We start from the raw sequence: 22717 nt of genomic DNA on the forward strand, positions 1-22717 counted from the left end.
ACACCCTTCTAAAGTGCTTTGAAACACAGCAGTGTGCATATACAAAAGGTGAGTTTGAACTAGCTCGAGTGAGTGTGAAATAAAAATCAGTCTAGCAAACATGACATTTCCATCAAAAGCTAAAAATTAACAATAGAGAGGGTTTGAAGAACCTGAATGATATCGACTCATGAATGCCTCAGGCACAGCGCACACATGCACTTTAGCTGGAACATATTAGCAGACCGGCTCTTATGGAAGATGTCATTAGGATAATTCAGTAAGATGAATTCTGCCTTGAGAAGATCTAATATTCAAAATGAAGAAGTGCTATAACAGACAAAATGCTTCTACAGAGATTAAAGAAGGTTTAAAACTGTATTTTGAAGAACTGTATCATGAAGAAACTGCTAACAGCTTTTCAGAGGGAACATAATAAATGTATATAGCTTTAAAAACCTCTATTAACCCTTATCCTGTCATCATTTACTCACCCTCATGACATTCCAAAACTGTGATTTTAATACTCCTGCTGAACACAAAAGGTATTTTGAAGAATGTTGGTAACCAAACGTTTCGGTGACCATTGACTTCATTGTATTGGAATTTTTTTTTTTCAAAATATCTTCTTTTATGTTCCAAAGAAGAAAGAAAGTCATACAGTTTTGGAACAAAATGAGGGTGAGTAGATGACAGAATTTGAATTTTTGGGTGATCTTTCGCTTTAAGCTCAGATAACTACCCTATCCTAACTAACCCTAAAACAAGGCAGAAGTACATTGACACTCTATTCCATGCAGTCATATCTACTGCCAGTCAGATCAAGTTCTTTCCCATTAAACTTTTATCCACACGGTCCTCTCTCAGATGATGATTCCGCATCAGAAATAATTCACATGGCACATCTTATGTATGCACCACTAAAACTTTGATAAGGGCTACAAAGTCATCACTTCACAAGTGCTAAAATTATTTATGCTGATATCAAATGCAAATGATCAGATTTCCTTCCATTTTCAGGTCTCGTTACTATGTATGTCACTCACTACGGATGCATGTAACCGATGTCCAGCTAAGGCTTCTTTACTTTCAAACTGACAAGGGATCTCATAAGATAATTACACATGAAAACCTACTTTACATTTGAAAAGAGAGGCCTCATGCACTATGAAAACACATGAATCGACTGGCACATGTGGTAGTGGTGATGGTGGTGGGGGGGCTGTATGAATATTAATAGTCATACACAAAAGCCTTTAGTGGACCGGCAAACAAACAGACTCTTTGGGTTAAGAGAGACGTTCACAAGCCGCCTCAAGCACACGTAGACAAATACAATAGCTCCAGACTTCCTTCATCATATGAATGATGACAATCTACTGTGGAGTGTCAGACCCCTCGAATGAGTCATGAGTCTGATCCTATAGAAATCATTATCAAGAACCCAAGAAGAAAGAAGCATCATTAATAAACAATTGAGATGCTTGATCCTAGAGAAGTCTCAGATCAACAAAACCACGCTTTTCCAAGAGACATCCATGTAAACATTGCGGTGAGTGGTGTTTAGGTAGAATAAGTGGACAGACGGTACTTGACTAGAATGAGTAAGTTTGGGTAAATATGTCTCTGAATCCTCCTAAGGATAGTCAAGCTAAACATACTAAACCAGACCACTTTAAATAAGAGACAATGGGGTCTCAAGTTATAATAATTGAGAAATATCATATGATATTTTTTTTACACTACACAATCAAGGATGGAAAGTGTATTTTTTAGGGAATACTATACCAGGGGAAAGTTGCATAAACATAGCAAGTTAGTTCACCAAAAAAAAGCTGTCATTAATTACTCACCCTCATGTCTTTCTAAACCCGTAAGACATTCGTTCATCTTCGGAACATGAATGAAGATCTTTTTTTGATCGATCGTGTCTCTTCAGACAAGTTTGACTAAAACGCTTAATTCTTATGGATTAGTTACGATCTCTTTATGAACTTTTTGAAGCGTCAAAGTGTCAGTTGCGTAGCTGCCAAACTGGATGCCAATTTCATCAAGAAGATCTTCATTTGTGTGTCAAAGATGAACGAAAGTCTTATGGGTTTGGAACAACAAGAGAATTAAAATTTTGGGGTGAACTATCCCTTTAAGAACTAATTTGACCAACTAGCAGGTAGTTAGGGGTAATAAGACTTACTTTTCTTTATCAAATTAGACCAATCTAGGTTATAGAAAATTATGAACAGTCTATAATATCTATTTTTATAAAAAAAATTCTAGAAAAAGATACGATGATTAACTTGTAAGCCTAGTCTTAGCAGTTTATGCAACCAGCCACTGGATCAATTATGATTTTCCATTAAAGCCCAGTAACAGGGTAACAAACTAATGTGCTGCACAGGATGATCAGTCTTACATCAAACCTTGTTGTCCTAAAGAGAGCATATGAGCTTGCATATCTTGATCTATAAAAGCTCTTTGATTTTAGCTTAAAAGAACATCAAATGCATCTATCATTTATCCCTACTTAAGCAACAATGTGAAATCTAAGGATTGGAGCAGATTTGGACTGCTCAATCATACGCTTTTCATTACAGTACAGCGTTTTAAACAAAGTTGATGTTGTTGTTACTCTGAGATGAACCAAAAGACTGTGATTAGTTGCTTCGGGTATTTGATTGCATTGGCTTCAGGTTTGATTGCAGTTAAATCTCCGAAGGAAAGTAGATCTCCAGGGTTTAGCAGCCCTGATTTAAATTGCGCCAGGCCAACAGGTGATTTTCCTTCTCCAGCATCGGCGTTTGTGTAATATCACAGCAGCCTTGCTTTGGCTGCAAGACTCGACACTGCCCCCTACCGTTTTTGACCAACAATACAGTCTATGTTTTGTACACCTGCTCTCCGGTTCGTAAAGAGAACTAACATTACATCATTTACACCAAACTCAATCATTTCAATTCAAACGATTTGGAAAAAAAGCAAAGAAAATGAAACCAAGTTTTAAAACTGCAGGGTTTTAATTTTTTGAGGAAATTGAAAATTGAGCCACTGAGTGTAACAAAGACGAGGCACAGATTTAGCTCATTATTAATGCGCGAGGCTGACAAATTAAGCGCCAGGCAGATCATAAACTAGAAATGTTATGTCTGCAGATATCGCCAACAATAATCGGTTCAGCGCCAACCTACATTTTCCTAAAATATCATTGTTTTGTTTAGGTAGGCTACTTGTTCTCAATCATTGCTGACCATAGTAGCCTATGGGCTACTCGTTCTCAAGTATAGGCTACTTTTTCTCATAACCGGTCTTATCTTTTTTTATTGTAGACTGCTGATTTCGGCATTGGCGCCGTTGTTTTTGTGTTGTAAAGCGAGCTTAAATTATAGAAAGAAAATAAACTTTACTGCTGTTGCAGTTGTAGCCTATGCCTATGAAAAATAGCCTAAAGGTTGTATTCAAAAAGAGTCTTCTCTACACATTTCTAAGTAACATCATCATTGCACATCATTCACATAGCCTATGGTTATCTGACAGCTGAGTGACAGCATCCTTCACTCACAAACTGACTGAAAAAAGCTGCCGTTTTCTGTATTTAAACAATAAATATTAAAAGATTAATAGCTTTTCTGTTAACGCTTATAAAGTTGGTCGAAAACACAGATATAGCCTATACTATAGGCTACTGTAGATAGGCTATAGCTGAGAGATGTTAAATCCTTCCCTCCACCTTTTCTGAGAGACTTAGGCTATTCGCACATCCTGTGCAAAAGTAGATTATTCTCGGTGAAAAGTAAACATATGTACAAAGAAAAACCCTCAAAAGCCGATGATAAAAGAGAGTGAAATATTGCGTGTTTTACTGGGAGCTTATGAAGGCGAACGTTTCGATTCCAAAGCAAAATTCCTCGGATCTTGAACAGAACGTGAGCAGCGAGTAAATTCCTTGTCAGGATAAAGGAATGCTGAATCCTGCTCATATAAAACATTCATGTTCTTTAATAAAATGAGAGGAAAGGACTGTTTAAAAACATGACATTCCCAATGAGGGTTTTGTGATCACCATAAAGAGAGAAAATCTGCCAATATCCAGTTTTTATTAGATAACCAGGAGTCTTCAATAATTAAAAAAAGCAATATTACTAAAAAAAAAAAAAAAAAAAAAAACTGGTTCATGCAAATCCACTGGCAACTACAAATATTTGAAATTGAACAATCATTTTAATTGGGAAAGAAATAAAATAAATGTAATTAGCTAATCGATATAGGCTAAATGTTTATGTTCTTCACAAATAAAAAATAAAAAAAATCACAGAGAGTCGCTAAAATGTTGATAGTCAGTCAAATCTGACCGCAGAAGTTCTAAAAGTACTTCACAATATCCTACACCAAGAACATTAGACGCGGTTTCTATTGCCTAATCGCCTACTTGTAAAGGTGAGGTAAATATACTATCTAAGAGAGTGTTTTTACCTTCTGATGTCCTTCCTCTGAAGTAAACTCATACGTAAAACGCAACGCATAAACCGCAATCTCCGCTTTGCGTAGGTCTCCTGTGCAGTATCCCTTTTCTGTGAATGACTTCCACCGATCGACCTGAAGCAGCTGCTTTACTGCGCTGTGCTGGAAAGAGGAGGCTACTACAGAAGGACAGCTGCAATTCAAACGAATAGGGGTGCAAACTCTGCTATGAAGCTCCACCTCAAATGTTTGGCTCAGTGGCTGCAATATCTGATGAAGCTCTCAATTTACTTTCTAAAGACATTTTTGTATTAGAAACCTTGTTATTCTGTTCCAAATGATAAAAAAACATCGTCTTTTTGGATTCAGCAACACCCCTATATCCAGCCTGGATAGTCTGTCCCTAGAATCGGTGAGGAACCATGGCAATCAATTAACTGTTTGAATCGGACTATGTTGCCAAAAGTAGCAATGTGTCATATCAACATGTCTATGTTTTGGTGTGGTGCAATCCAAAAACCCTGACAAATATGTGGTACCATGTCACATTGGGATGGCATGATACTTTTATGTATAGCTATCATGGTACATACTATTATTACGATTACCATATTCATATATCCAATGTGTTTACCTGGCTGGTAGGCTATTGCAAGCCAATTCAAGGAAGTATCAAAGGATGTTCAAAAACACATGGGAGGCCTATTACAGTATATGTGTATATATAGGCCTGTATATACCCAAAAATAGTGGACAACCTTTAAATTTATGTTTATTTAAATAAAGAAAACACAATGTGTAAATCTGTTGGCTTGACTCTTGAAAGTTGCTTTCATTTTTGATAACTGTCACATTACTGTGGAAATACGCTCACACACTGCAAGCTGCAATATGCATTAAGCAGCTGAGGATGTGATGAGGGAGGTGACTCAAGAGTCAAGAGAGTTGTGTGGTACTACTGTCACATCCAGGTGGTGGCACTACAGTGTGACACCAGCATGATCATTGCAAATATATTATGGTAATTATTAGTGTAGGCCTATTATTTAATGCCTTCCTTAAGTAATAAGGCATATAAGAACATACTTATTTCATATTTATGAAATAGCAACACTGAGGAACTACCTTGGAACAATTTGAAAATAATAAATTATGTAAATATATTATAAAATATACATTTGTAAAATGAATATTTCTGACTATTAATTCTTATAGGCTGCTGATAAATTGCTAAGGCAACCATTGACTACAGTCAGGCAAAGGAACTTACTTGTCCAAAAGAATAGTTTATTGATTATTATTGAGCTGCAATCAATACGCCAAACTGGAAGGATGCTTTTTTAATAGAATAGCCTACTTGTTTTTATTTATGTGTAAAATAAAGTCAGTGGATTAACACAGTTTTACATTTTGTTTTAAAACAAATTACATATTAAATGTGAAATTTGAAGCTGCTGTGTTTTTAAACAAAAACATACTTGCAAACAAGTTGTTAGCACCCTATTTTTAAAAAAACTTGTTTTATGAAGTATAGTTATGTACAGTTATTTACAGTCTATTTAGTTTTTACACCACCACCCAATATTTATAAAATCGCTGAGTTCAACAAGGTCACACATAGGTTTTTTAAAAATCTAATTACAATCTTAGCTATAGCTATATTTGTGGTTATATTTTCTGTCACAGCCCTGATGTGTCAACTCCATTTCACAAATTATAAAGAAATAATAAGATAATTTCCCTCATTGTACAGGTCGAGCCATTCACTGCAACACTAGCAATGGTTGTTTGTAGCATAGGCCTAAAATATTTTGTTGACTTTGTACGATTTTCAGTGTAGGCTAACTGTGGTTCATTGAATAGCTAGTCTTGAAACCATCCTGTAACTCAGTTCATTCATTCATTGGACATTCTGATTAATTCAAAACAGGTAGCCTAATTATTTTCAATTTTGAAGCTTTTGTTCAAGAACCAGTAAGTCATTTGAATATACTTTTCACCGTTTCTGCATGGACGAGAAATAATTTACATGAGCTAAGATCACACACTTTCACAAGTAGGCAATGTGTGTGTAGGCAGTATGCCCCCGTTTACGGCGCCCTTAACGAACTACAATTCCGAAGAAACTACATTTCCTAAGAAGCCCTGCGTTCTCCAGGGATTTGAAGGAATATGGATTGCGCTTGCGTGGCCAGACGTGGCAGCGGCATCATGGCTTCTTGGAACCGATACGGGAGACGTTGGAGACTGGTCGAAATGTTCTTATTCATGTCATTGGTGAGTCTTTATAAGGAATCTAATGGATCAATAATATGAAATGCGCATATCGGACTGATGTTTTGTATCTGTCGTAAGACGAAAACGAAAGGAAAAGGGAACGATCTTCTGTCCCTCTTGCAGCAGTAGCTCAAAGTTGACAGCAGAAGAGAGAGACTCAAGATCAATCCGTCTCATTCATCAGTTCTCAGGTCTTGTTTTTGGTGGTTATACACCTGAAACAGTGTACTTCACATGCATGAAACATCACATGCTCTATGCATTACCATGCAACTGTCTAATGTCAAATCGGATTCAATATTGGTTATATCTGCTATAAAACGAGCATTTGTCTTATTTCATTAATGCATATTGCTTTAATATGTCACATGTTAGAGGTTTTTTGAATTATTGTTGAGGTCCTGTTTGGGTCAATGGTGTAATGAATGCTTATTATTTTTGTCCAGGTTGTGTTGTTAAAAAATGCATGAAGAATGCATACAATTCAAGCACACTATGCTCCTGTTGATGAAAAGAAGTAAAGTGATTTTGCAAAAAAAAAAAAATTGTTAATATTTGAAAAAGTTTTGTCCATCCAATCAAAGTGAAACATAGCAGACCCCTTTAGACCATTAGTCATTTAGTTTTTAACTTTTAAGTATTTTTATGAAATGGCTTGTTTTGTTTATGACCAGTGAAGAAACTCTAAGGAAATTTGTATCCAAGTATAAAAAAAAAAAAAAAAACTTGAACAATGTTTCGAAACTTTATTTAAAAGTTGTGTAGAGTAGCCTACACTGTATTTAAGGTGATCACTTTATTATTATTTTTGATAGCACTTTTAAAATCATTAAATCAAAATTTAGTGTTTTTCATATTGTGTATAAAGTAAACATGAATTCAAAGATGGAATGTGTTTTTTTTTTACAAAATATTTTTTTATCATCTTGACCCATTTATAGCATGGACTAGTATTTGACAGGTTCCCACATTACCGATTCACTATCAACAACACATGAAACCATGGTTGAACCAACTAACGTTCCTTCCTACTTCTCTATTATGATTTTATTTTAACTGCATCTTACAGTTTGCGTTAGGGCAAGGTTTATATTTACAGTAGCAATGTTATTTAACCTTGATCAGAGGTCTTCCTTGTTCTGCTCTTGATGAACATGACAGAAATGAGCTTGTAATGCTTAAAGCACATGAACCCTCATTTACTTCAGTTTAAAGTGCATTAACCCTGTTTCACAACTGATTTGTGAATCAATGTGGGCCGTGTCCTCAACACCAAACTCTAATAGCTACTCGGCCACGTCAGTCAACTCTCATTACGCAGGAGCTTTCCTGTTTCACATCCTGTTCTGTGCCTGCCACCGCAAACAAAGGTACTCTCCTGAACGGTTGGGACTTTGTGGTGGGTGGGGGAATAGAAGCCTCTCTCTGTTATCTGTGCTTCCCTCCAGCCCTCCTGCTTGTCAGAGCAATTTATAAAATCTCTTAATCTTGATTACAGGCACCCCACAACCCCCTCTACCCTCATTCCACATTGCTTAGTCCAACAGCACACTGTATGGACATGACTAGTAATGGTGTGTGCACCTACAGTAAATAACAACTCATTGTGTGAGAACGTTTGACTCATAGATTGAGTCATTTCCTTCTGTTTATGAATAACCCACGTCAGCTTTGCAGAGCTAAGACAAGCTGTTAAGCTGTAAGACAAAGTAGTTCATATAACTTGGTCGCTATATTCTAGTATTCTGAAGCCATGATCTGATCAATATTGTTCATATTTGCTGCATTGATTCAGTCATGAGATTTGACAATAAATAAGTAGATTTTAAATAAGACACATTTTGGTCTGTTAATCACAAAAAGCTATCATACGTCTCCTATGGATACGTTTTATAATATTTTATTGGTGGTTTTCAATCTTTTTTTTTGTAGCAAACCATTTTCATTGTATGAAAAATTGATTAAAAAAGCCAAAGACATTTGTTACAAAAAATTCTGTTTCAAATAAATGCTGTTTTTTTTACTTTTATTCATCAAAGAATCCTGAAAAAAATGCATCATAGTTTCCACAAAATATTAAAATATAACCGTATTTAACAGTGATAATAATAAATCTTTCTTGAGCAGCAAACCAGCATATTAGAATGATTTCTAAAAGCTCGTGAGACACTGAAGACTGCAGTAATGATGCTGAAAATTCAGCTTTGCCATCACAGGAATAAATTACATTTTAAAATATATTAAAATAGAAAACAGTTATTTTAAATTATAATAATATTTCGCAATATTACTGTTTTAAAAAAAAAAATTAATTAAATAAATGCAGACTTGGTGAGCGTAAGAGACAAACCAACCCCACACTTTAGTGTTTAATTTCATCAATGCATAAAATATGAAGAGAAAAAAACTGGGCCGGCCGTGGTGATAAGATATTTTCATTACCTTTGATGTACTATTATATACTACTATAAGCCACTATTAGCCTTGCCTTGCTCTACTTTATCTCCAAATGTAATTTAGCACTTTGGAGATTCAGACTTTTCTTAGAAATCACAGTTTCTTCTTTAAAATTTCTGAATGGATTTGGGGTTAAAGAATATATTGCTTTTGAAAGAAATGGAAAACCATGTTTCTATTGTAAGGATTTCATTCTTCTGCATGTTGCTGAAATCTTTGTCATATCTGTCTGTTGAAGAATCGTTTATTCCCAAGTTAATGATTTACAGACCATCCCTGTTGAGTTGAAGAGTCCACACGGATTTCCTTGAAAAGCAGCAACTAAGAGATTCAGCTAGGAATTTGCAGAAAAATGTGTTCCTCATCACCCCATTCCTTCCTTGCATGTTCTCTTCATTCCCTTGTGCCAGAGCTGCTCTTCAGATGAAATTGTAGCACAAAATATAAATAAAAAAATTCTCCAACTTGTTCTGTTCACTTCACATTGATCGACAGGAGAGTTATCAGGCCTGTCTATTAAAGCTGTTCAGTGGATAATTCTAACAATCACAGTTTTGTGCAAAAGCTTGGGTTGTTAAGATAATGCCCAAGTCGAACACCACTGCTCAGGGACAGCCAAATGAAAGTCTTTGTAACAAGGACGTGATGATTGCCAGATAGTAATGGGCCCGCTCTATTGGTCGACTGTCAGGTTTGGACAGAGTGTTTGAAGAATAGGTGGTGCACCAAAAAGGGATGGATGAAACCTGATGTGACTAGACATAGAACACTAACTCTTTTGTCTCTGAATGGAGTTGAATGCTGCAGTTGTCTCTGTACTGAAACTCTTCTTGTCTCTTTATTCTTTCCTGTATTTTAACATTAGTGTCTCTTTTAGCAGTGCAGAGATACTTTTTAAAATGTTTTAAAAAAATTGTAAATGTCTAGAACAATCATATCACAATACTTCTATCATTTGCAACTATAATTTTACTCAAAGTTTATTACAAAAAAGTAATAATTTATTTTGTTTATTTAATTTGATACATTTTTCAACCTCTCCCTGACCTTTAGAAATATTCAGCCTCTAAGCCTCATATCCATGCCTCTAAGACTTCAATGATAGCACTTCCAAACGACTGCATTTTGCATTTTATTTACGGGAAGAGCGTTTGCTGTCTGGTTCAATATATTTTGCATTGCTTCATTCGTCATTAACTCTTTCCCCGCCAGTGTTTTTTTTTTTTTTTTTAAGTTGCCAGTCACCGTCATAATTTTTGATCATTTTCACAAAATGCTCATGGCCTGAACATGTAATATATTAAAAGAAAGAATAGCCTCTGCTTTTTAAACTCTCATTTTTATTCTAGCTTAAAGCATTCTTTTTTATCAACACTTAAAGCTACACTGTGTAGGATTTTCTCCCATCTAGCAGAGAAATTGTTTATAACTACCAACTGAATATTACTTTCTAGCGCCTCCCATTCCGAGGGCATTTTAACTCCTACGGTGGCCGTATTATTTCAAATCTGCCGGCAGTCGCGAGTAATCTCCCCCTCGCATTCGTCACGGTGCCACTGAGTGTAAAAACGCGAAAGGCGAAGCTTGAATTTCTAGGTATGTCCCTCTTTGGCTAATGTATTTTCAAGATGGAGGCGCAACATGGCTGCCGCCATTGGAGCGACTCGCTCGTATGTATTCTAAATGGCAGATTCTACGCTTACGAGAATAATTGATTAGTTGGTAGAAGTAATTACACATTAATGAGCACATATCATTTTGAAAGAACAAAGTGTTTTTTGCTAAGAATCAACTTACACAGAGTTTTAAGCTTTAAATGTGGGTAAGTTTCATTAAAAAAAGCTACATTTTGAGCAAAACGCTGAGAAAAACACGTTCTTGTCAAAGACTACGTCCAGATCGGATTCAGAACAATGATCAAAAATTAAATGGAGTAGATAGAGTCCATCAACACCCCCAAAGCTCATCCTGGGCCGACATTTTATTCAATAACATTACGCAGTTTGGATTTATATGCTGTTTAATGTTGAGGATCGTGTTCTTATATGTATCTCTGCTGACTTATACTATCGCTCGTTTCTGCTTCTTCTTCACATGTCTTTTGATCAGGGTATTCAGTACTCTTTCAGAAGATTTCATAGCGCCCCCTAACGTATAACAGTGAAAACACGGAAAGCCGTAATTTTCCGTCAATGGTGGGGAAAGAGTTAACAGGCTTTTTGCAAAGCATGAATTGCATTATTGTTCACAAACTAATCTGTGCTTAAATGTGAGCATACTGTAATGATCAGGGACTTTGTTTCAAGTCACTCTTTCCTAATGCTGGGATCCTTTGTGAGGTTATGCAGTGCTGTAGGTGCTACACACAGCCAGGAACAGCACCCGTTTTGACTGAATTTACATATTCATATTTTGTTTAGAAATAATAGCTTATTATAATGCTTTCTTCTTACTACCTAATGACTGAATTTACATATTTATATTTTGTTTAGAAATAATATCTTATTATAATGCTTTCTTCTTACTGCTTGACTAAAAAAAATTGAAGATCAAATTGTTGACGAGTAAATGTTCATCTACCTGATGTCAGGAGGTGCAATAGTTCAGAAGTCTTTTCTCTTTTTAAAAAATCTTTCATGATATAACCTATTTGGTTGGACCTGATTGTCTTGCTGAAAGTAAGCTGGTCCTTTCAAATTCGTCAGTGAGTAGCTCTGACATTTCTTTATAAAGCATCACCATGTCTGCTCCCCCTGTCAGCACGGCTGAATTCAGAAAAGGTGTGATTTTTCAGGTCCCTCAGCTCTGCAGTACTTTAATTAACCCTGACTTTAATATTCACACTTTCACTGGCACCCAAGGTGCTGGGGCCGCTGGGACGTCACCCTGTCAGCACAGGTTGTCCACTCCACTGGACCCCATTTGCTCATACAGTGTTAATGAAAAGCACGCCACTGAATGAAACTCCTCATTTCAGGAAGGAACAGAAAGATCTCTGATCCTTTTCCTTTCATCTTGAATCCACAGAAAATAAACTTTTTACTCACCACTGGCAGGTGAATTGAGAAATGTATGTAGGCCTAATCCGTTTTGGGTGTAATTAATTACAGAGTAATCCAATTACTATAATTTAATTACTTTTCCCTTGAAAAAGTAAAGTAAGAGATTACTCTTATTTTTTTAATTTACAGTTACTTCTGATGTAATTGCATTAAATACTGTATAGACTATACAAAACAATAGTGGTTTTAACATCAATTTAATGTTAAAATGTATGTTTTTAATGTAACCTCCCTTTACACACTTTGGTCAGTTCAAGAATAATATATGAAATTGTAAATTGTTTATTTGAAAGAATTAAAAGTGCAGTTTCGTGTCTATCCTTGTATTGTTCAACTGGTTGAGGTTGATTTAAGTAAGGGTTAATGCCCGACGAGGTGTCCATTGTCAGGTTTTAATGACAATGGACACCTAATGACGCGCAGCGGAGGACGGTTGCCTCCGCCGAAGTCCATTAATACCTGACAATGGACACCTCGAAGGACATTAACCCGCTTATACCATGGTTACTTGCCAAATAACACATTTTTAAAACATTAGTTAATATTTTAATTAGTTTTACAATCGAAATCTAAATTTTTTACAAACAATAACTTGGTTACGCCTGACGGTTTATTTAGCAACCAGAGATATTTATATTCTGCTCGATTTATAGTCCGTATAGATACTTTGACTGCCTGTTGCTATGGTTACTCACAGCTGATGTAGCCAGCGCATTTATTTATTCATTTCGAACGGTAAACAGTCAGTTTCACCAGAACTCCTTTACTAGGTGTCCTCTATCACTTTTTAATGGACACCCTGCAGCCAATCAGAATCGAGTATTCACCCAGACCATGGTATAAAAAGTAATAAGTAATCCAATAATTTTTAGAGAGAACAATTAGAACAGTAATCTAATTACACTGTTGAAGATTTAGCAAGTAATTAATTACTTTTTTAGAGTAACTTACCCAGGCACTGTATATATAACAAATTCTTACCCACCTTGAAACTGTACTTTGTATTATTGTTATTATAAAATGAATCCAAATTAATTTATTTTATTTATTATTTATAACTATTGTTTATTGTTTGTTATTTATTGATATAATATATGTATTTATATGATATGTGTGCGTTGATGAATGTTTATTTGTGAATAACAGCCTAAATTCAATCTGTTCAGCATTTAAAGCGATCGTGTCTCTTTGGACTGAACCGCTCAATTCATATAGATTAGTTTTACGATCTCTTTATGAACTTTTTGAAGCGTCAAAGTGGTAGTTGTGTAGACTGTCAACGGAGGGACAGAAAGCATTTAGATTTCATCAAAAAGATCTGAATTTGTGTTCCGAAGATGAACGAAAGTCTTACGGGTTAGGAACGACATGAGGATGAAAAATGAATGACAGAATTTTCATTTTTGGGTGAATTAACCCCTTGTGTTGCACTTGCCACATTAAGTTTTGGAGAAAAAAAGTTGGAAAAGACTTGCAATTTGCTGTCACTTACGTCAACAAGGGTCATCTTGTTGCTCTTAGAATTCAGAACTCAAGTTTTATTTATTTACATGCCAAAGCCTAGTTTTACTCTCATTTGGGCCTAAGCAAGTGTTAAAGGTGAAGTATTTAATTTCTGCACCACTGGTGGCACCAAATGGAATTGTGAAGGTAAAGGGTCTGCCATTGTTTAAACAAACAGGTAGTCCTACATGTAGGTCAAACTCACGCCATTGGTTGAGCTAATGTTGTTACGTCAGGGACAATCAGGCCGCTCAAACATATTACAATTCCATTTGGTGCCACTAGTGGTGCAGAAAATTACCTTCTTTACCTTAATTTACCCTGCCTGCATGAGGTTTCCAGCTAAGACCTGGGATATGATAATGCTAGACTATCAGAGACCTTTTGGGTTAAAGGGATAGTTCTTCATTTACTCACTACTCCCAAGTTGTTCCAAACCTGTTAAACCTGTCAAACCTGTAAAACATTACTTTTTTCTGAACACAAAAGAAGATATTTTAAAGAATGTCGACTGTTCATTTTTGGGTGAACTATCCCTTTAACGTTTGTCCATATGTAATGGAGTTACTCAACAGAATGTGCAGTGATTAATTTAGTCAGGTCACTGGCCATTGTCTCTCGTATAGAGAATTTGAGTTGTGGTTTTTAATGATGCTTGTCCTGGTTTGTCATTTAGAAAGATGAAGGTTGTCAGTGTCTGAGGCACCTGTTTCTCTCATCAACCCTTCCGTTGATGCCGATCAATCTTTGCAGACTTGTACTGTTACTGTTTGTTGCTGTTTTTTTATTGTATTGTATTATGTAAAGCTTTTTGCCTCTCTTTTTTTTGGGAGAGGATGGAGAATACATTGTTCTGAATTATATTTTTCTCTTACACTGTTAGTAAGTATTATTATTATTTTTTTGTTAGTTTCATGACCGTTTTGTGTTTTCCACCCTTGATCCTTAGAATGAAATTTCCTAGTTTTTATTGATGCATCTTTAATACACCTTTGCATATTAAATGAGCAGAGCACTGACTGCACAAAATACTGATGTATTTTTGAAACACAAAAATAAGTTTCCATTTTAGTGCTTCGGGTTCCATTAATCTGAAGTCAGTGGGTTTTTAGGGTTTTTTTGGTTTAATGCTTGAATGGTCTGTGGTTAACACAAGCTGAAGATATTTTCACATTTTATTCTACGACTCAAAACACATTAGTAAAACAGCTAACAAGAGACACTTCTCACTATAGTCTACTTTTACAGCCTCGTTGAATTTATGTCCTGCAAACTTTTTTTTTTACTTTTAGGCTTCGAAAGTTGTGAAGGTTCTTGATAAACACTGCAGCACTCTATGCACCACACATACTGTTAAAATCAGACTGAAATAATCAGGGTTTGTGTTTAAAAGTACTAAAGCTGAGATCCTTCTAAATTCAGATGTTTGTGTAGCTTTGTTTCAATTTATGCTCTTTTTGGACCTGGAAGGAAGTTTTGAGTTCTGAAAGTTAGTGTGTTTTCATAGTACATCAAGCTCTTATCTCAAAAGATCAAGGTAAATTTGGTTTCTTATGATAAAACCTCAGCCACCTTTAATGTGATGTAGGCTTGACGGTGACTCACATGGGAATTCTGTATTTACTGTGTAATTCTGTGGTTTTACAAAAAGTTTTTAAAGTTTAACTTGTGAATTACTGTCTTTGTAGGTTTCTCTTCAATGTCTAGGATGTGGAAACTCTACCGACAGTCTCAAAGGGTGTTAAGCTATCAGATGGCATCCCGACAGACCAAATGAGTTTTCTTTCAGCATGTCATTTTGTAAATAACATTTGAACTGTCTCGTCCACTAACGGATGAGCATTAATTTCTACTCATTGTGGTAGTGTATTTTCCCTTCAAGCATGTGGCGTGGGGAGATAAGAACGTATGATAGGTTGGGTCACTGTCTCTGTTTGTGACATGGCCTGCCTGATCTTGTCATTTTCCTCTTCTTTAGATGACAGCACCTTTATCTGTTGTCACGTAATCAGCTTAGCTCCATCCGAACTGGGAAGACTGATGGAGAGTGTGGCAGAGAGAGTATAATCTTAACAGCAGAAGTCTCACTTCAGAGCACAATTTCGGAAGCTATTTCAGGGCACTTTTGGGAGAATTTTATTTATTTTATTGAATTTTTTTTAATGCATTTGTGACCAACCCTGACTTTGTTAAGCTGCTTTCCAGTTGTTTCTAATCGGTAACAGAGTGATATATGGGTATACTGATGTGATGTAACTACCTTTATGGTATGTTGGCTCTTGTTTGTAATGGCTGTTGTTGTTTCTTTTCCGTTTGACACACTGTCATGACTACACAAATGCCACAATTATATTGTCATGCAGTTTGGGATATTGTTTTGAACCGCCTGTGGTGTTTGGCCTTGACAGTGAAAATTGATGACTTCTGTCTGTCTCACCTCCTCAGGTCGCAGTGTCATCCGCCCTGCAGGCAGCGAAGGTGTCTCCACTCATAGAGAAAGTCAGTGACCACAAGGATTTCAAGAAACTTCTGAGGACGAGAACTAATGTTCTTGTTTTATACACCAAGTCAGGTCAGTCTATCTCAAAACTGTTGTTTTTCAGATGCAATAAAAGTATTACAGCTTTAGCTGCCAAAGATGCCAAGATATCTTAATAAACATATTAATTCAAATCACAATTGCCAATAGATGTGTTTTAGTATAGTTTTTGCAAATTTTATATTTGCAAAGGGAAAACATATATTTTTTTCTTTTTGTAAACTTAAATGGGTTACACTATTTTAAGGCGATGTAGTTACATTGTACTTATTTAAATAAGTACTGGTTAATATTAATTAACTACATGTACTTAACTATAGAGTTGAGGTTAGGGTTTGGTTATGCATAATTTACTGTTATTACTATGGTGATAATTGGTTATGCATAATTTACTGTTATTACTATGGTAGGTACATGTAACATGTAAATAAAGTGTTACCCTTTAATGAAAATTATTTAATAAAATGCAAATATAATCAATATTCAAGGAAATACACTAGAAAAAAAAGACTGTTGCAAAAGAATGTTCAAATAAATGGCGTTCTTTTGAACTGTCTGTTCATCAAAGAATCTTGAAAAAAAAAAAAAAAGTATCACGGTTTCCACAAAAACATTAAGCCGCACAACTGTTTTCAACATTTATAATAATAAGAAATGTTTCTTGAGCACCAAATCAGCTTATGATAATAATTTATGAAGGATCATGTGACACTTAATACTGGAGTTATGGCTGTTGAAAATCAGCGTTACCATCACAGGAATAAATTATATTTTAAAATAAAATAGAAAACAGTTATTTTAATGTGTTATAATATTTCACAATATTTCTGTGCATGTAAATGTTATTAAAAAATTAAAATTCTTTCAGTGAATTAAATTATTGGATTAAAACTCACCCTCATGTTGTTCCAACCCCGTAAGACTTTCATTCATCTTTGGAACACAAATTAAGATATTTTTGATGAAATCTGAGAGCTGTCTCACTCCTTTAAAGGCTTCTAGGCAATTTCATTTTGCCGGTCCAGAAAAGTTTCCCCCTAGAGAAACACTTACCAGGTGCTGAGTCTAATACAAATCCAATGACCGTCAATGATATTAATTCATGCGTGGTCCATGAAAATATTTTCCTTTTTCCGGTTACAACTCCACGGTGTGACAGGATGCGGTGATGATCCACTCGAGCAGGTGTCATGAATGAAGCCACTCCAGTGATGAGGCCAAAACATAAATCCAATCTGCTGATCCACAATGTGACAAGATGCCGTGGTACTCTTGAATCGCTGACTGAGTTGTTTTGTCCCAGACGTGACTTCAACACGCGCAATCGGACGGCAACTCGACAAAAAGATAATAAAGTTGGATAAACAAATTAAAACAAATTAAAATAGGACTTATTAAAACTAAATTAAAACAAGTTAAAATCTAAAAAACCGGAGAGCTGCGGCAGACGTACACTCTCCCAACAGGAAGTCGCACTCCTACGATAGAAGCCTATGAAGGAGTGAGACAGCTCTCAGATTTCATCAAAAATATCTTAATTTGTGTTCCAAAGATGAATGAAAGTCTTACGGGGTTGGAACAACATGACGGTGAGTAATTACTGACAGAATTTTCATTTTTGGGTGAACTAACCTTTTAAATGGTTGTGTACATTGCTAACAATAAACATGTGATAATTTATTTTGTGGTGGCGTCTCATAATGTTGATAATGTTGGCTGAGCAGGTAATCAGAATTATTGGCCTAACTAGTTTAGCAAAAAAATCCTTACTGTTCCAACCCTGTGTTAGCTATAAATAGGCTAACTTTAACTTGCTCAGCAGGATTGTCTACTGTTCTGCCATGACAGTATTTAATCTGAAACTCACCACAGAAGCAGATACTTTTGTTATGCCCGAGAATGCAATATGAATGTCCATTGTGATTTGCATCCTGGCACATTTAGGAACATGATGCATAAAGTCAAGCTTGCGTTGCTAGAAGTGTATGTGTTACATGCCCTAAGGGAAAATTCATTGAGACAGCTATGATTCTGTTACAGGATATGCCAATAACCTATAACTGTATAATATCTCACAAAAGTGAGTACACCCCTCACATTTCAGCAAACACTTTAGTATATCTTCTCAAGGGACAATACTATAGACAGGGCTGGACTGGGACAAAAAATCGGCCCGGGCATTTTGGCCCAGACCGGCCCACTATATGATCATAAACACCACCCATCTTTGCACGCCCTTAATTATATGCATACCAACTCCTATTCATTAAAACCACTAATGCCATGTAATGAGTGAGTATAGGAACAAGTGAGAGTTAACAGATGAAATAAGTAAAAATGTGACATTTATTAATACGGTCCAACTATACTTCACAGTGTTGAATACTAAAACAAGCTGTAATCTGCATTGGCATAGCAATACAAGTGTTTCTTACAGGATTTTTGGTAAAACTGTGATGGGTGGACCTCGGTCCTTCTAGGGGGGTTCGGGGGCATGCCCCCCCGTGAGAAAATTTTGTGCATTTTAATGTTAAATTCATCAATCTGGTGCACTTTGAAAGTTCAAAATTAAAAGCTCCAAACCATATCCAGTGTGCAAATTAAACAAAGAAAAATTCAAACCTCTTTTAGTTACAGTGTCTATTTACATTACACCTACTACATAATAATAGTTATAATATTAATCCAATGACAGTAATTTTTTCTTTTTCCATTCGTATTTTTTCGGCCCCACCCATTTCTTTCTCTTCTTTCCTTCTTTTCGCCATTCTTACCGTCTGTCTCTCTGTTGTATTCACAAAAACCCAAACCTAACCAAAAGTAAAATCCTTTGATCGGCGCCCGCGCCTTTGAGCCAATCGGATGTCAGGAAAAACGAGGATCAGTCCAAGTTGGGAGGGGCCGCTCATATCCCCCCTCAAGATTGGAAGTATTGGTTTGGCCCGGTCTGAAACACACACAGACACACAGCGTTCCGCTGCCGCTGAGCGGCCGGCCAGGCCGGTACGGTAGCTAATCATTTAAAAAAAAGGTTTTGCCCACCGGCCGGTTCGGCCTGAAATGGACCGGCCGTTCGGGATTGTTCCCGGTATTCCCGATTGCCAATCCGCCCCTGACTATAGAAATGAAACTTGGGTATATTTTAGAGTAGTCAATGCGCTGCTTGTATAGCAGTATATATTTACTGTCCTCTGAAAATAACTCAACACACAGCCATTATTGTCAAAATAGCTGGCAACAAAAGTGAGCACCATTGTTTTCTAGCATTGCCTTAGTCCTCCTAGGCATGGAGTTCACCAGAGTTGCACAGGTTGTTGCTGGGACCCTCTTCCACTCCTCCATAATGACATCACGGAGCTGCTGGATGTTAGACACATGGTTCTTCTCCACCTTCCGCTTGAGGACGCCCCACAGGTGCTCAATAGGGTTCAGGTCTGGAGACATACTTGACCACTCCATCACCTTCACCTTCAGCTTCCTCTGCAGTTGTCATCTTGGTGGTGTGTTTGGAGCCGTTATTATGACGTTCGGCCCAGTTTCTGAAAGGAGGGCATCATGTTCTGCTTCAGAATGTCACAGTACATGTTGGAATCCATGTTCCCCTCAATGAAGCTTAGCTCCCCAGTACCAGCAGCACTCATGCAGCCCCAGACCATGATGCTACCACCACCATGCTTGACTGTAGGCAAGACACAATTTCCTTGGTACTCCTCACCAGGGAGTCGCCACACATGCTGAACACCATCTGAGCCAAACAAGTGTATCTTAGTCTCATCAGACCACAGGACATGGTTCCAGTACTTCATGCTCTTGGACAGGTTGCTTTCAGCAAACTGTTTGCGGGATTTCTCGTGAGCCAGCTTCAGAAGAGGCTTCCCTCTGGGACGACGGCCATGCAAACCGACCTGTTGTGGTGTGCGGTGTATGGTCTGAGCACTGACAAGCTGACCTTCCGCTTCTGCAACCTCTAAAGCAATGCTGGCACAACTCATGCGTCTGTTTTTTGAAGCCAGCTTCTGCACCTGATGCACAGCACGAGGACTCAACTTATTTGATCGACCCTTGCGAAGCCTGTTCCAAGTGTAACCCGTCTTGGAAAACCTCTGTATGACCCTGGCCTGTACTGTAACTCAGTTTCAGGGTGTTACCAATCATATTATAGCCTAAGGCCATCTTTGTGGAGAGCAACAATTCTAATTCTCAAATCCTTATTTGCCATGAGGTGCCATGCTGAACATCCAGTGGTCAGTATGAGAGAATTGTACTTAAAGCACAAATTGTAACTGCTCTAATAAAAGATACACAAATTTGTATGGTCCTGTCAAGCAGACAAAAACATGAACATTATGAATAGGACATGTGGCTTTGCATGGTTAAACGATGTACAGCTATTATAACGTAGGGTGTACTCACTTTTGTTGCCAGCTATTTTGACAATATTGGCTGTATGTTGAGTTATTTTCAATTATACTGCTATACAAGCAGCACATTGACTACTCAAATATATCCAAGTTTAATTTCTATAGTATTGTCCCTTGAGAAGATATACTAAAATCTTTGCTGAAATGTGAGGGGTGCTTTTGTGAGATACTGTATGTCACAATAGGTACGTCAAGTTTGCTTTCACTGCCAAAAGCATGTTGGCGCCTTTACATACTTGACCTTCTGTACACTTGGAGTTTTCTCTACTTACCACACTCATTAGCTGAGTAAATATAAATCTAATGGCCATAGACAGAGAAGAACTTAAAGAACAGCGAAGCATAAAAACTTCAGCACCCTCAACTTAATGTAATGTTTTTCTCTCTCCCAGCTATTAGAAAAAAAACATCCCCTAACACTGCATATTAATTTGCATCGCTCCTGGCTGTTATTAGCAAATCTTGCAGGCACAGGGCCATTTATGGGTACCGTATGGATGAACAGTCCATAAACAATCTCCCACCCACAAAGCAAGGAAAGAGCCTCTCAAGGTTTTGCTGTGCAAGATTTATTAGTTTCATAATTCACGACTCATTTCGAGCGCATGAGGTCATTGGATAAGACTGTGTATCGAACAGTGCGTTTGATTGATGGCTGACTAGCGCTGCTCATCCTGTGCATTTCCATTAGATGCATCCTGCTAACTGTGATAGTTGCTTTAGACTATAGGAACACATTCATGATCAGGTGGTAAACAGACACTTCTCATTCAAAAAGGTATTCAGCTTGGTTCATTAGATTAAAACCAAGACGTACTGATTGGCAGAACCCTGAAATGATTGTACCTTTGACCTTGGCCGGTGTGATTAATGGGAACAAAAGCAGATTGCAGGTTCTGTGGTGTAGTAAAACTGTCACTGTGTTTTTACACTTAGTACTTTCACGCTGTGCGCTGTTGTTCCATACCGAGGTGTGTTGGCAAATTGCTTTCATTATCAAAGTGAGAACTATGGGCTGAAAAGCTTGTGAAATTGGAGAACAACATTCACTTTACTTTTTATGGATTTTTAAAATATATATTATTTATTCATTTATATTTGATGAAAACATTTTAGGTCTACCCTTTTTATCACCAAGTAAACGTTGTAAATATTGCACTTGCCCTAATGAGAACCTTCACCCCACATTTTAAAGAAATGATGGATGTGCAACAATGTACCGTATCCGTAACTATGTATGCATTTCTAGACCAGACCGCTTTTTTATGTGAACTTGAGTTCATATATATAAAAAAAAAAACTTAAGTTTGATTTTATGAACATCTGGATGAATGTACTCATCAAATACTGTAGTGTATGTGTGTGTGTGTATGAAAAAAAAAAAAAAAATATATATATATATATATATATATATATATATATATATATATATATATATATATATGTATGTATATGTGCGTGTATGTATATGTGTATATATATGTATGTATATGTGTATGTATATGTGTGTGTGTATATACATATATATCAGATCTTTTTAATGTTTTTGAAAGAAGTCTCTTATACTCAGAAATACAGTAAAACAGTAATATTGTGAAATTATTACAATTCAAAATAACTGTTTTGTATTTTTATATATAATAATTTTATTAAGACATTACTCTAGTCTTCAGTGTCACATGATCCTTCAGAAATCATTCTAATATTCTGATTTGGTGCTCAAGAAACATTTGTTATTATTATCAACGTTAAAAACAGTTGTGCTGCTTAATATTTATGTGTAAACTGTGATTATTTTTTAGGATTCTTTGATGAATAGAAAGTTAAAATGAACGGCATTTATTTGAAATGGGAATTTTTGTAACATTTATAAAGTATTTACAGTCACTTATACTCCCGTGTTTCACCTGAAATGTTATTCTGAAGAGAGTGATAGAAATCATGTTTGTATGTGAATCCACGTCATTCCTTTTCCTTAATTTAATTTTGTAATTATTTATTTTTGTATGTATTCATATATTGCC

The 22717-nt window shown here is 36.3% G+C and overlaps 2 protein-coding genes across 6 annotated transcripts in view; one reads left to right on the plus strand and one right to left on the minus strand.

Moving 5' to 3' along the window:
* The window catches only part of sema5ba (sema domain, seven thrombospondin repeats (type 1 and type 1-like), transmembrane domain (TM) and short cytoplasmic domain, (semaphorin) 5Ba), a 147002-nt gene extending 142415 nt beyond the window's left edge, over positions 1–4587 (minus strand). For all 5 annotated transcript variants that reach the window (XR_014607568.1, XM_084123154.1, XM_084123155.1 and 2 more), the window contains exon 1: positions 4447–4587. The gene's annotated coding sequence lies outside the window, so the exon portion shown is untranslated. The remainder of the gene's footprint in view (positions 1–4446) is intronic.
* A 1973-nt stretch (positions 4588–6560) lies between these two features.
* Positions 6561–22717, plus strand: part of pdia5 (protein disulfide isomerase family A, member 5) — a 62247-nt gene continuing 46090 nt past the window's right edge. Inside the window, exons 1-2 of the mRNA XM_084123174.1 lie at positions 6561–6711; positions 16179–16305. Coding sequence (XP_083979300.1) covers positions 6607–6711; positions 16179–16305 — 232 coding nt within the window. The 5' untranslated portion in view covers positions 6561–6606. The remainder of the gene's footprint in view (positions 6712–16178; positions 16306–22717) is intronic.

The sequence above is a fragment of the Abramis brama genome (assembly GCF_963993115.1).
Source record: "Abramis brama genome assembly, chromosome: 8".
Taxonomy (NCBI): domain Eukaryota; kingdom Metazoa; phylum Chordata; class Actinopteri; order Cypriniformes; family Leuciscidae; genus Abramis; species Abramis brama.